This window comes from Psammomys obesus, unplaced genomic scaffold, assembly GCF_907164565.1.
Source record: "Psammomys obesus unplaced genomic scaffold, mPsaObe1.curated_primary_1811, whole genome shotgun sequence".
NCBI classification, from domain to species: Eukaryota; Metazoa; Chordata; class Mammalia; order Rodentia; family Muridae; genus Psammomys; species Psammomys obesus.
The window spans coordinates 34,525,056-34,537,933 of NW_026596034.1; the positions used below are offsets into that span (position 1 = coordinate 34,525,056).

At 45.2% G+C, this 12,878-nt stretch overlaps 1 protein-coding gene across 1 annotated transcript; it reads left to right on the plus strand.

Annotated features, from left to right (window-relative positions):
- Positions 1–2,100: 2,100 nt before the first annotated feature.
- Positions 2,101–2,436, plus strand: LOC129687059 (40S ribosomal protein S27-like). Its single transcript, XM_055621346.1, has one exon. It carries the CDS (start codon positions 2,116–2,118, stop codon positions 2,368–2,370), a length of 255 nt encoding a protein of 84 aa, XP_055477321.1. The 5' UTR covers positions 2,101–2,115; the 3' UTR covers positions 2,371–2,436.
- Positions 2,437–12,878: the final 10,442 nt, after the last annotated feature.

The following is a 12,878-nucleotide window of genomic DNA, read 5'->3' on the forward strand; positions in this document are numbered from 1 at the left end:
CCAGGCTGGAACAACCCTAGGACAGAGTCTTCTGGACCTGGTCTGGGTCCTTATACCATCCTCCAGGAAGCTGGGGCTGGCAGAGCAGAATGGGCAAGTTGGCTGGGCCTGAGTCATGTGCTTAGCTCCGGTTCAGAGGATTGTTGGGAGCTGTACTGGTGACTTTGCTGCTGCCAAATTAAAATGCCATGCCAACTTAAAGAAAGAGTTGCCGGGCAGTATTTGGGAGGCAGAGGCAGCTAGATCTCTGAGTTTGGGGCCAGGCTGGTCTACAGAGTGAGTTCCAGGACAGCCAGGGCTACAAAGACAAACCCTGTCTCAAAAAAAACAAACAGACGTTTATTTTAGGACTCAGCCCCTGGAGGACTAGAGTCCATCATGGCAGGAGGGTGCCACCATGGTAGCAGGAGCAGGGAGCTGGCTGATCACAGTTGAGAGAGAGACAGAGAGAGAGAACACGGGGAGGGTTGGTAGGACTATAACTCTCAAAGCTCACCTTCACTGATTTACTTCCTCCAGGAAGGCTGTACCTCCTAAGGGTTCCATCACCTCCCCCAAACTGTGCCACCCACTGGGGACCACAGATTTTATTATATATAAGTCCATGAGGGAGGGACATCCCTCACTCAAACCACAACAATTGAACAAGATTGCTCCCTGCTTCTCCTTTGCTGTAGCTGTCTGTGTTCTTTCCGGCCACTTCCAAACTAGGGAGAATCCAGGGTTCCATTGTGTCCTCTTGCTGGTGGTCTAGGTATCTCTCCTTGTCGTGGGCTTCAAGCCTGATTTCCCATTTCCCATATCTTAGAGGTAAAGTGATTTCACCAAATTCAACGAAGGAGCTGAGCTGTCACACATTAACTCCACAGTGTCAAAACCATCTGACATTGTGTCAGGCTGTGTTGGCTAGTGAGCATTGGTTCTGTCATGATCCGCAGGACCTGTGAAAACATAGGCACCCAGGGCATGACATCAGAGACACCTGGGAGTTTTCAGCAGCAAATAACTGGCAATATCTGGACAGCCCTTTACAGGGCTCTACTGAAAGTAGTTGAAAATGTAAGGCAGCCTCTGAAATTTCTTAGTAAAGGAGAAAAGAGGCAGGTGTCCTTGGGAGATGCTCCAGCTTCCTGCTGTGGGGAAAGCTGGGTGAAGAATGTTGGGGAGGGGGGGTTGGCGAGAATGCATTTTCTTGCCAGTGTTGCCATTGCAAAAGACACAGATAGCATCAAATGCCTGGAAAAGAAGGCGGAGGAGAACTGCAGTGCGTGGGAGTTTTCTACACAACTCCGTGAGTGCGCTGGGCTTTTTCTTTTTCACAGAAGAAAACATGTCATAGTTAATGGTATTTGCTAGATTTTGTTTCAGTAAAGTAATATGCAAAAGACCCACTTTGTGAGCCATTAAATGAAAGCTATCTGAGGGAATATGTAGTCTCAATAGTACATTACCTTTTTAATAAGAATAGGCTCAGAGAAAAACCGCCGAAGTTAACTAGTGGTAGGCTGGAATAGAGAGCTCAGGGGTGTGTGTGTGTGTGCAAGCACAAACCTATCGCATGGGTGGACGAAAGACAGGTTGTTTAATAAATGGTATTAGATTACCTAATCAAGTCAAGATTCCTACATAACCAGCCACCTTGCAAAAAGTGGCCTCCAACGAATATGAGCCAAAGGATATGAAACTATGAAGAGACAATAATAGGAAAAAAAGAAAAAAAAAAAAAACAAAAAAAAAAAAACAGGACAATATCTTTGTTCTCCATAGAAATTCTCAAAAAAAAAAAAATATTTTTTCAAAGCATAAACTGAACTGCGAAAGGACAAAGACTGAATCAGTCAGTGTGGCACCTCACAGAGGAAGCATTTTTTTACTCAGCCCATGGGACCAGAGGTGGCCCAGCGCTTAAGAACACTGGCTACAGTTGCAGAGGCCCCGGGTTCAATTCCCTGCACCCACATGGCAGCTACCAACCACTTGTAACCTCAGCTCCAAAGCAGATGACACTCTCTTCTGACCTCAAAGGGTACTGCACACATATATACATACACACACTTAAGTTAAAAAAAAAAAAAAAACTTGCCTTTCCGGCGGTGACGACCTCCCTACGAGAACATGCCTCTCGAAAAGGATCTCCTTCATCCCTCTCCAGAAGAGGAGAAGAGGAAACACAAGAAAAAGTGCCTGGTGCAGAGCCCCAATTCCTACTTTTTGGATGTGAAATGCCCAGGATGCTATAAAATCACCACGGTCTTTAGCCATGCACAAACGGTAGTATTGTGTGTTGGCTGCTCCACTGTTCTCTGTCAGCCTACTGGCGGAAAAGCAAGGCTGACAGAAGGATGCTCCTTCAGGAGGAAGCAGCACTGAATGCGCCCGATTGAGGATGAGTGGGAGCCATCCCAATAAACACATTTTGGATATATAAAAAAAAAAAATCTTAAACAAACAGCTAGACGGAGGACAGAGTCTGTGTCTGGAGTAAACACAAATGAAATTAGGACAAACTGCCTGAAATGGCCAATGCTCGGTGCCCGGAACCAGCACTTCTTGCTGGGATGTGAACCATCATGCTGTGTTTCTGGAACATGCGCTGTAATGCTGCCAACTGAAAATCTCTTCAATGACGTCACATCTCCACAGCCGATCCATCCTGCAGAACTAGCACTGTGCACCTGTAACCAAATGTCCCCATTCCTCCGCCCCAGCCCTTGCCAACCACTGTAGTATTCTCCCTGTGTCGATGCATTTGACACCTTTAGATCCCTGTGGGAGTGAACTTACACAGTGTTTTTTTTTTTTTTGTGTGTGTGTCTGGCTCATTTAACCCAGCATAATGTCCTCCCACATTAATGCAAAAGTCAGGGTTCTCTTTTTTAAGGCTAAGTAATATTACATCGTGTAGATGTGCAAACACACTGTGTTTATCCGACAGTGATGGGAAAATGAGTTGCTTCCCTGTCTCTCGGCTGTTGTGAATAATCTCCCAGTGGACTCAGGAATAGAAATCACCCTGGTGAGCTGATTTTTGATCCCTCTGGATGAGGATCATTGCTGAGTCATAAGGTAGCTCTATTTTTAATTTTTTTTTTTTAAGGAGTGACCTATGGTTTTTCATGATGGCTGCATGAATGCATTCTTACCAACAGCTCACAAGAGTCTCACACAGCATCCCAACTAGCTAGGATCACAAGTCTGCATTCATGTGGTAGAGTCTTACTTATTTTTGTTTATTGTCTGTATTTTTGGTTAAAAAACAAAAAACTAAAAAAAGTTGCCAAGAGCAAAGTCAAGAAGGGCTTTCCCCTTGTGCTTTCATCTAGTAGTTTTGTGGCTTCGGGTCTAACGTTTAAGTTTTCGATCTATTTTGAATTTATTTTTGTGAGGCAAGGGTCCATCTGTGTGGATATCAAGTTTTCTCAGCATCACTTCTTAAAGAGACTACCCCATAGTCCTGGGCTCTCTCTTTCTGTTCCATTGGTCTATGTGCCTCTTTCAATGTCGGCACCGAACTGTATAATTACTGTAGCTTTTCATTATGGGGTGGGGACGGTACAAGTGCATGTGTGGAGGTCAGAGGGCAACTATGTAGAATTGGTCCTCACCTTCCACCTTTCTATGGCTTCCAGGTATTGAACTCAGGTCCCCTGTCTTTCATAGCATGTACCTTTAACCTCCGAGCCATCTCACTGGCCCCAACTCTGAAATTTTTAAAATAATTAAATATAGTTCTTTCAATTTTGTTTTACTGATTTAAAATTGCTTTGGCTTTTCATGGTTTTTTTATTCCTGTATAAATTTCTATAAAGAATGTCTTTGGGGTATCAGCGCAGATTACATGGATCTGTGGATCACTTTGGGGCTTGTGGGAATTTTAACAGTAGTGAGTCCAATCTACGTGCACGTGACATCTCTCCATTTAGCTATATCCTTTGCAGTTGCCTTTACTGGCATTTTCTAATTCTTCCTGTGCAAGGTCTATACCTCTTTAGTCAAATTTATTCCTAAGAATTTTATTCTTTTGTTGCAATTGCAAATGGGACTATTTTTCTTCATTTCCTCTCTGGAAAGTTCACTGTCTGTATAAAGGAATGACACTTTTTTGTATATTAACTTGCATCCTGCAACTTTAGTATTTGTTAATCATAACAATTTTGTTGAGTCAGAGTGTGTGTGTGTGTGCATATATGTGTGTATGTATACATGTGTATATGTATAGATATGTATGAGCTTGTTATCTGCAAATGTCCTAGTTTCTTATCTGTTGCTGTGACAAAAAAGCAACTTACTGAGGAAATGGCTTATTTGGCTTCAATTCCAGGTTATAGCCCATTATTTCAGGGAAGTCACAGCAGGAGCTTAAAGCAAAAGCAGAGAGAATAAGGCCGGTCATGATGGGACACACCTTCAATCCCAGCACTCAGGAGGCAGAGGCAGATGGATCTCTGTGAGTTCAAGGTGAGCCTGCTCTACATAGCAACTTCCAGGACAGCCAGGACACAGAGAGACTCTGTCTTAAAAAACAAACAGAAATTTAAGTTAAAGTTTAAAAAGCAGAGAGAGTAAGTGCATGGATCCTTGCTTGCTCTCAGTTAGCTTTCTCCTCTCTTTCACTATTCTCTTATCCTGCCTACAGAACAGTGCTTCCCACAGAGGCCTTGGTCTGCCTACTTCAATAAGCAAGAAATCCCACGTAGACATGCCTGTAAGCCAATTGGTCCAGATAACTCCTCACCAAGGCTCTTCCCAGGTGATTCTAAGTTGTCCATGTTGATAGTTAGAGATAAATAGCACAGAGCCACAGAGATGGCTCAATGGTTAAGAATAAATGCTGCTGTTGCGGAAGGCCTGGGTTCACGTCCTAGCACACACATGGCTGCCTGGAACCATCAATAATGCCGGTCCCAGGGGATCTTCTCCAGGCACCGGGCATGCACATGGTCCAAGGACATACATACAAGCAAAACACCCATACACACAAAATAAAAGATAATTCTTGAAAAATGTGGTGTTTTTAAAATAGAGTCTCTATTAGATAGCCTTAGCTGTTCTGAAACAGGATATATAGTTCTCAACTGTGAGGCTTCAAACTCACATAGAGCTGCCTGTTTCTGCTTCCTGAATGCTTGAAGGTGTGTACCACCACAAATAAATAATTGTTAACATTTTTAAAAATGTTTAGCTGGGCAGTGGTAGTGCACGCCTTCCATCTCAGCACTCAGGAGGCAGCTGCAGGCAGATCTCTGAGTTCAAAGCCAGTCTGGGTCTGTAGAGTGAGTTTCAGGACAGCCAAGACTACACAGAGAAACTCTTGTCTTGACAAACAAACAAACAAACAGAAAGTAAAGCAATGCTTTGCACAGCAAACAAGAGTAGCTTTACTTCTTCCTTTCCATTTGGATAACTTTTATTTCCTTTTCTTGTCTAATTGTTCTTCCTGTATCCAGGTAAGCTCCTTCTATAACTTTTAAGGTGAACCTTTATTATGAATCCATACTGAGTTTTGTGAAATGCCATCCATTGGGGGTTGGTCTGATGCTTGTATTATGATGCTAATTACTGGACCTTAAGATCTGGTTACTGCCCTATCCTTGTTGTGTAAACCTGCCTAAGACATTATTCTTGATTGGTTGATTAAAAGGCTTAAAACCTGGCCAGGGCAGAATGGGATAGGTGTGGCTAAGGTTCCCAGGCTTTGAGTTCAGGAGAATCACAAGAAACAGATGGAAGAGAGAAGGAAGGAGAAGACCAAGATGCATTATTGTGGAGAAGGAACCACATGGGGTAGGATGAAGGACTCCTAGGATGGTGTGGATGGAGAAAACACCAAGATAAAAAAAAAAACATAAGCAAGTATTTATAAGATTACAGATGGAAGTAGCCCAGATAGGAATGGTGAAGGTGAATAGCATTAGATGGGGGCTGGGAGATGGATGGTGAGGTTATTAAGATAGGATAGGCAGAAATATCTGCCCAGCCCAAGGTAAATAAGGCAATTATAAAATCTAACAGGCACGCACTGAGGGGCACCTGGACCTCAGCTTCAGCTGTTGAATATTTTAACTCATTTCTGTCTTTGTGCTGATCAGCTTTGATTGTCAACTTACTGTTGCAGATCCAAAAGAGACTCCATTTTCCCAAGTTCCAAAGGGCAGTACAAATACCCAGAACTGGGCTCAACCTGGACTACGGAGGATTTCTGGCAGTTAGACAAAAGCCAGCATTCCTCAGGAACTTGTGAATAGCTACAGAAAGGCGCTTTCTCTTATCACTGGCAGAAAGAACAAGTGGCTACCCATGGTGTCTGTCAGCACACCAAAGTGCACGCTGGCCTCTAGGCTCCCTCCGTATCACAACTACCTCTTACAAAGTTGATGCTAGCATCCTAGCATGAAGGAACATAGTCCCATTCCCACCTGGCTATCTCAGGAGGACCAAGCCTGACCATGAACATCAACAACAACAACAAAAGCAACGAACCAGAGGGTGTGGTGGGCCATGTACAAAATAATTCCCCCAAGGCCCTTGAAGACAAAATTCTTGGTGATGTAGCCACACTGTGTTTGCATGTTTTCCCAAATTCTCTGCATGTAGACAAAACCAGGCAGCCTCCTCCCCTACCATTAACTCCCTTCAGCTCATGGGCTTTCCTCCCCTGAAGCTTCTCCTTATAACCCTGCTATTTCAGCTATGCCCACTGGCTGGCTGTGTGTGTGTGTGTGTGTGTGTGTGTGTGTGTGTGTGTGTGTGTGTCTCCCCCTCTCATCTACAATAAAAACTTTAGCCATATCACAGAGCAATCATTGGTTTATACACACACAACCTAGAATCGCTTGGGAAGGGAGCCACGGTGAGCGGGTTCTGTGGTTGGTCTAGTGGGCAAGTCAGAAGGGGCGTTAGTTTGATTGTTAATTGATATGGCAAGACCCAGGCAACTGTGGGTAACACCATTCCCAAGGTACAGGGTCCTGAATAGAGAAAACTAGCTAGGCACAAGCAACAAGTGAGCTTGCATGTATGTATTCACTTCCCTCTCTGCTCTTGTCTACGGATGTGATACCGTGGGCTGTTTCAAGGCCCTGCTGTTGTGACTTCCTTAAAGACAAGGGTGGCTGTTTTGTTTTTTGCTGAGCCAGTGAGGATCAAAGTTCAGGGCTCAGCCCAGCACCTTCGGTCCTGATAAATCTGACCCGGTGTTTCAGTCTGAATCGGCTAAAAGGTTGGAGGCGTGGCTGCGTGGAGCGTGGTTGGACTTTCAGGACTCTGACCTCATCAGTATATGAATGCCCTGAAGTGCCATACGAGGGGTTTGCCACATATCAGATATGCAGCTGTCAGGGTAGGGTCCTCTCTCCAGGTTGACACTCTTCTCCAAGGTGGCATCTTCAACTCCCTGCTCAGGGATGGGGCCACCCAGAACATCCTTTTCCAGGCAGAGGGTTTTTGTTTGTTTGTTTTGATTTTTTGGTTTTGGGGGTTTCCTTTTCTTTTTTTCATGTAACAATATCCCCCTCTACTGGAGCTTGTGGATTTTGCTACAAATTTGTATTAAGTAAAAATCTAACAAGGGCTCTTAAGATGTATGTAAGAATATGCCAGAATGGTATTAGGGTTTTTGTTGTTGTTGTTTAACAGGTGTGTATATGTCCCGTGATATCTGTTAAATGTTGTTTGGAGCCATCGTCACAAGACCAGCTGTGTCAACTGTGCAAAAGATCGTTACAAGTGGGCTCCTTGGCCTTTGACACTTCCTCATAAAAAAGAGGGGGACAGGGAGGGTCAGTGGACCCTTACCTGAGTATTCAGCCACTCCCCTCAACCAATTTTATGTGATTCTGTCACAAATGCCCATGGCTTCAAGGTCTCTAAGAGACCTAGAGTATATAAGACTGAAGGATGGCAACCCCAGTTCTTATGTTTTTAAGTGCCGTTCCTCTCCTCCTCCTCCTCCTCCTCCTCCTCGTCTTCTTCGAACATTCTAGCATCTTTTCTCCTCCATTTTCCTATTGTGTGTAGTATTTTCCTTTGGCCTTATCACCTTCCATGTACTAGGGAAATCAGTTCTAGCTATGTCATGGATGCTGAAAATTGTGTTTGTTTTAATAATGAGGTTTTGCTTAAAAATATTGTATTATATTCTTTTGGGGGGGTCTTTGGTTTGGGGATTTTTTTTTTTTTGAGACAGGGTTTATGTGTAGCCCTGACTGACCTAGAACTCACTCTGTAGTGCAGGCTGGCCTCGAACTAAGAAATCCACTGTTGGAGGTTGGTCTGACGCTTATATTTTGATGCTAATTACTGGCACTCAAGATGTGGTTAGTGCCTGGATTCACCTATCCTTGTCGTATAAACCTACCTGATTGGCTGATTGAAAGGCATACCTGGGCAGGACAGATTGGGGTAGGTGTGGTAAGATTCCCAGGCTTTTGAGGACAGGAGAATCACAGGAGAGAGACAGATGGGAAGAGAGGAGGAAGGAGAATGCCACAATGGGTTAGCGTAGAAAAGAAAACACGTGGGGCAGGGAGGAAGGACTCCAATAACGATGTGGAAAGGCCTAGATAAAGAATGCAGGTAAGTATTTATAAGATTATGGATGGAAGAAGCACAGATGAGGATGGTTAAGGCAGATGGCATTGGATGGGGGCTGGGAGGTGGATGGTGAGGTTATTGAGATAGTATAGGCAGAAATATCTGCCCAGTCCAAGGTAAATAAGGCAATTATAACATTTAACAGGTGTCTGTGCCTTATTAATTGTGATAGCTGGTTAAATAATACCACCCAGACAATAATAGGGCTAATAATAACATTATATAGCCCAACACCATTTTTATTTACAACAAGAATCCACCTGCCTCTGCCTCTCAGGTGCTGGGATTAAAGGTGTATACCACCTCCTACATGGCCTGAAGGACTGTGTGTTTCTTACTCAGAAACAGTGTTCCATTTTTATTTCACTTTAAATCACTGAAAGCCTCAAGCTTCCGAGTTTTAGTGTGTACAGTCTGGCATCCAACTCTGTCCTTTCTCCCAAGAGACATAGAATGTTTCCCCCAGTAATGTACAAGGCTTCTGTAGCCATGACCCCTAGGTGGGACAGCTACCCAGGGCTCTGCCCACTCCTGGTTATGATTTCCATCTCCCAGTGGCTCATACTCAGACATTTCAACATAACTTACCAGACCATTTGTAAAAAGAACTGCAGCCCCTCCTCTCACTTCTGAGAAAACTTCACACAAGATTGCTCTGATGGCGAACGGCCCGGGGTTTCAGCGCAGTTTCCTCCTGACCCCTGTGTAAGCAAGAACCCAGGAATGAGTGTTTTCTTTCTCCCTCGCTTTCTGCTCCAGCAGCGAGCTTGCAACCTATGCCTAGAAGCTCATCTTCAAGGACAGAACTCCGTGGATAAGGAACAGGTTTGCACCCGCTCATAGCTTCCCTGACATCTAAACACAGCCCCGAGTCACACACAGAACTACAGCTGCGGCACTTCCATACATTGAAGTGCTTGGCCTCAAGTGCTCCTTCTCCATGCGTTGAAAGGGTTCTCCTCGAGTGCTCCTTGTCTTTCTGCCTCATCAATAAACTTGCTAACTGCTTCCCTAACACCGGATCTAAAATTCTTTTCTGCCGTAGACGTTAAGGACCCCTCAAGGCTGAAAGGTCTCCTCGGGCTGCACTGCCAGCAACATCGAATACGGTTTCCTATTGCTAGTAACAAACCCTCCATCCTTCGCTGCTTCCTCCCTCCTAGAAGGCAAGGATTCAAGGACAAGCTGGTATAGGAAAATGATGTCATTGGAAAGCTTGAAAACCAAAGAGGATGCAGGCTATCACCAGCAGAAACCATCTTGCCTCAGGGTTCCCGGTACAAGGTCTACTTATGAGACTGGGGGAGCCGGGGCGTGGGGGGCGCTGCTTTTCTGACGGGCTGGTTGCTGCTTCTGAAAGTTGCTGGATGTTCCCTGTTCTGTGAATCGAAGGAAAAGTTACTGATGAGAAAAGTCTTATGACACATATCGTCTTAATTTTTTTTCTGCCAGAAACAGTTGGTTGGTTCTGCGGTTGGTTTTAAGATACAGAAGGTGGGAGGCTGGAAGGATGGCTAAGCGTAGTTCTTTGAACACTTGCTGCTTTTGTAGAGGACTCAAAGCCAGCTCCCAGCACCTGCATCTGGCCGGCTCACAACCACCTGTAACTAGTTCCAGAGGATCTGACGCTGCCTTCTGGCTTCTGGGGTCACTTCAGCAAAGCCAATCAGTTTATTCATCCATTGTCACACACTAAACACTCCACATTACTGGGCCTCTTTCTGGGCTTTCAGTTGTGCTTTACAGCTGTTTGCTCACAGTTTTAACCTCTGTACTTTCGTCGCTGTGGTAGTTTGAATGAAAATGGCCTCATGAGCTCATAGGGACTGGCACTGTTGGGAGGTATGGCCTTGTTGGAGGAAGTGTGTCACCTGGGATGGGTTTTGAGGTCTCGGATGCTAAAGCTTGGCCAGCAGATCACTGTCTCTTCCCGCTGCCCGCAGATCCAGATGTAGAACTCTCAGCTCCTTCTCCAGCACCATGTCTGCCTGAGTGCCACCATGCTTCCCACCATGATGACAATGGACTGAACCTCAGAAACTGTACGCCAGCTCAATTAAATGTTTTCCTTTGTAAGAGTTGCCATGGGCATGGTGTCTCTTCACAGCAATAGAAACCCTAACTATGACAATTACTTTGTCTTGTTTTATTCCTGTACTGGTGATTGAACCCAGAGCCTCACATACACTACGAGGGCGCTTTACCACCAAGCTACATTCCCCACCTTCTTTTTGCTCAGGTTCTTACTAAATTGCCCAGGGCTGGTCTTGAACTCATTCTGTAGCCCGAGCAGGACTTGAACTGGTAATCCTCCTGCCTCGGCCACTCAAACAGTTTGGCTCACAGGCTTATATCATAGGTTCTGGCTAGCTCCATCAGCACTAAGGTCTATTGAAATCCTCTTTCATAGTAAGGTTTCAACAGCTTCTTCCTGGACGCATCATCATTGGTACCCAACTGGGGCAAAATTACAATATTCATCTATGGTCTCTAGAAAGGGGAAAACTTTAGAAGCCTCACATAAGGCAGTGGAATAAAGAAAGAGCTTTAGAATCACAAGACAAGGGTCAAATGTAGGCATCTCACCCATACGTTTGCCCGGGTAAGTTGAGTGACCCCATCAGGTCCCTACTTTATCTGCTGGCTGATGCAGCAAATGTGAAAATTAAAAGCCTGGGATATCTGACAGTAGATATGGTATCTGTGACATTCCCAGCTCTTTGTGTTCCCTCCATACTGTGGCACAAAAAGAAATTCAAGTCTCTCCGTACAAACAAATGCTCATTTCATCATAGAAAGCCCTGGGATTGGGGTGGATGAAGCCCTGGCTGGAGTGAGGCAGGCTGGGGTTCAAGTGCTAAGACACACACCGCAGTATCAGAGCAGTCCAGGGATTCTGGCTGCCATCTCCTAGCTTGGGGCATTCAAGAAAGTCCCCGTGTCTTGCTGGGCTTCTGTTCCACCTCCATCACTGTATAAGGTTACTGTGACTTTAAATGTGGAAGAACCATAAAAGGCGCCCATCTAGCACATGCCAAAGTAATGGAGTGCTTCGTGTATGTAGTACAGAAAGGGCTAAACTTGTACATCCACTGCCTCAGATCTAAGCCTCATCTTTGGAGCCCACCCCACCCTCCCATGCTGGATCCATCCCCTCCCTGTTTTAAAAGTCTTTTTCAAAACTGATAGCCAAAGTCTCTATGCTTAGGAAGCATCATAATGCAAGGAGAGACAGAAGATGGGCTGGAGAGAGTGGGAAGCTAGCTCTGTGTGTTACACTACTCGGCCTGATTGCTGAGCAAGTGAACAGCATATGTGCATAAGGGAGAAAAAAAAAAAAACACACTCAGCAGGTAGAGCAGATGCTGGGCTTGAAGGAGCAAGCCTGGAGCAAAGAAGTGCTGCAGGGGTCCTGGTGAGATGTCACAGGAGCCACAGGAGCAGTGGGCCAGGAAGAAAGAGAAATCAGTGACATTTGGATACTGCAGTGAAGGGCAGGGCAGGAGTTATAAGTCATGTATTTGAGCTAGAAGAAAAGTCTGGAGCTTTCTTTGTCCCTGTTCCATAACCTGCACCTTCTCTCAACTTAAATGTCACCTCCTCTGATAGGCTATTCCTGGCTATCCTATCCATGCTGATGAACTCTTCCAAAACAGCAACTCCTAGTGTGCACAGGCCAGCCTGCAGTGTTGTGAGACCCAAGAAAGACGCAGGCAGATGAACTGGAGAGTACAGTTTATTGGAAGATGACTCATTGATAAATGTATCGTCATGGGAGACAGCAAACCCAACTGGTTCCCACCATATGGGTCAGAAAGAGAATGTGTCTGCCCCTCAGACTGTAAATTGTCAAGAACAGGGGCAGGACCATTTCAAATGCAAGCCTAGTGGGTGGCCTGGAACATAACATCCAATTGAAAAATCATCCTGTTGAATGATGAATGAATGAATGAGGCCCAGCAAGGAGGCTGGTAGAACAGATTATTAGGATATCCATTTGCAGCATGACCAGAAGTTCTCCAGGGTGCAGCAGGAGACACAGGCTGGGTCTCTGGCAGTCCTCTCAAGTCGGGACCCTAGCCAAGGGCCAGAGAATGCCTAGGCAGGGTCAACAGAATGTCCAGCCAGAGAATTATCCCAGGCACTTTATGTGTGCATGTGCATTTCCTTGAACACACGTGTCGTTCTGGAAGCCCAAGAGCGCCTCAGGTGTTGGGCGCTAGCCACCTGATTGTTTTGTTTTTGGAGATAGTCTCTGGTTGGCCTGGACTCAACATGTAAGTTGG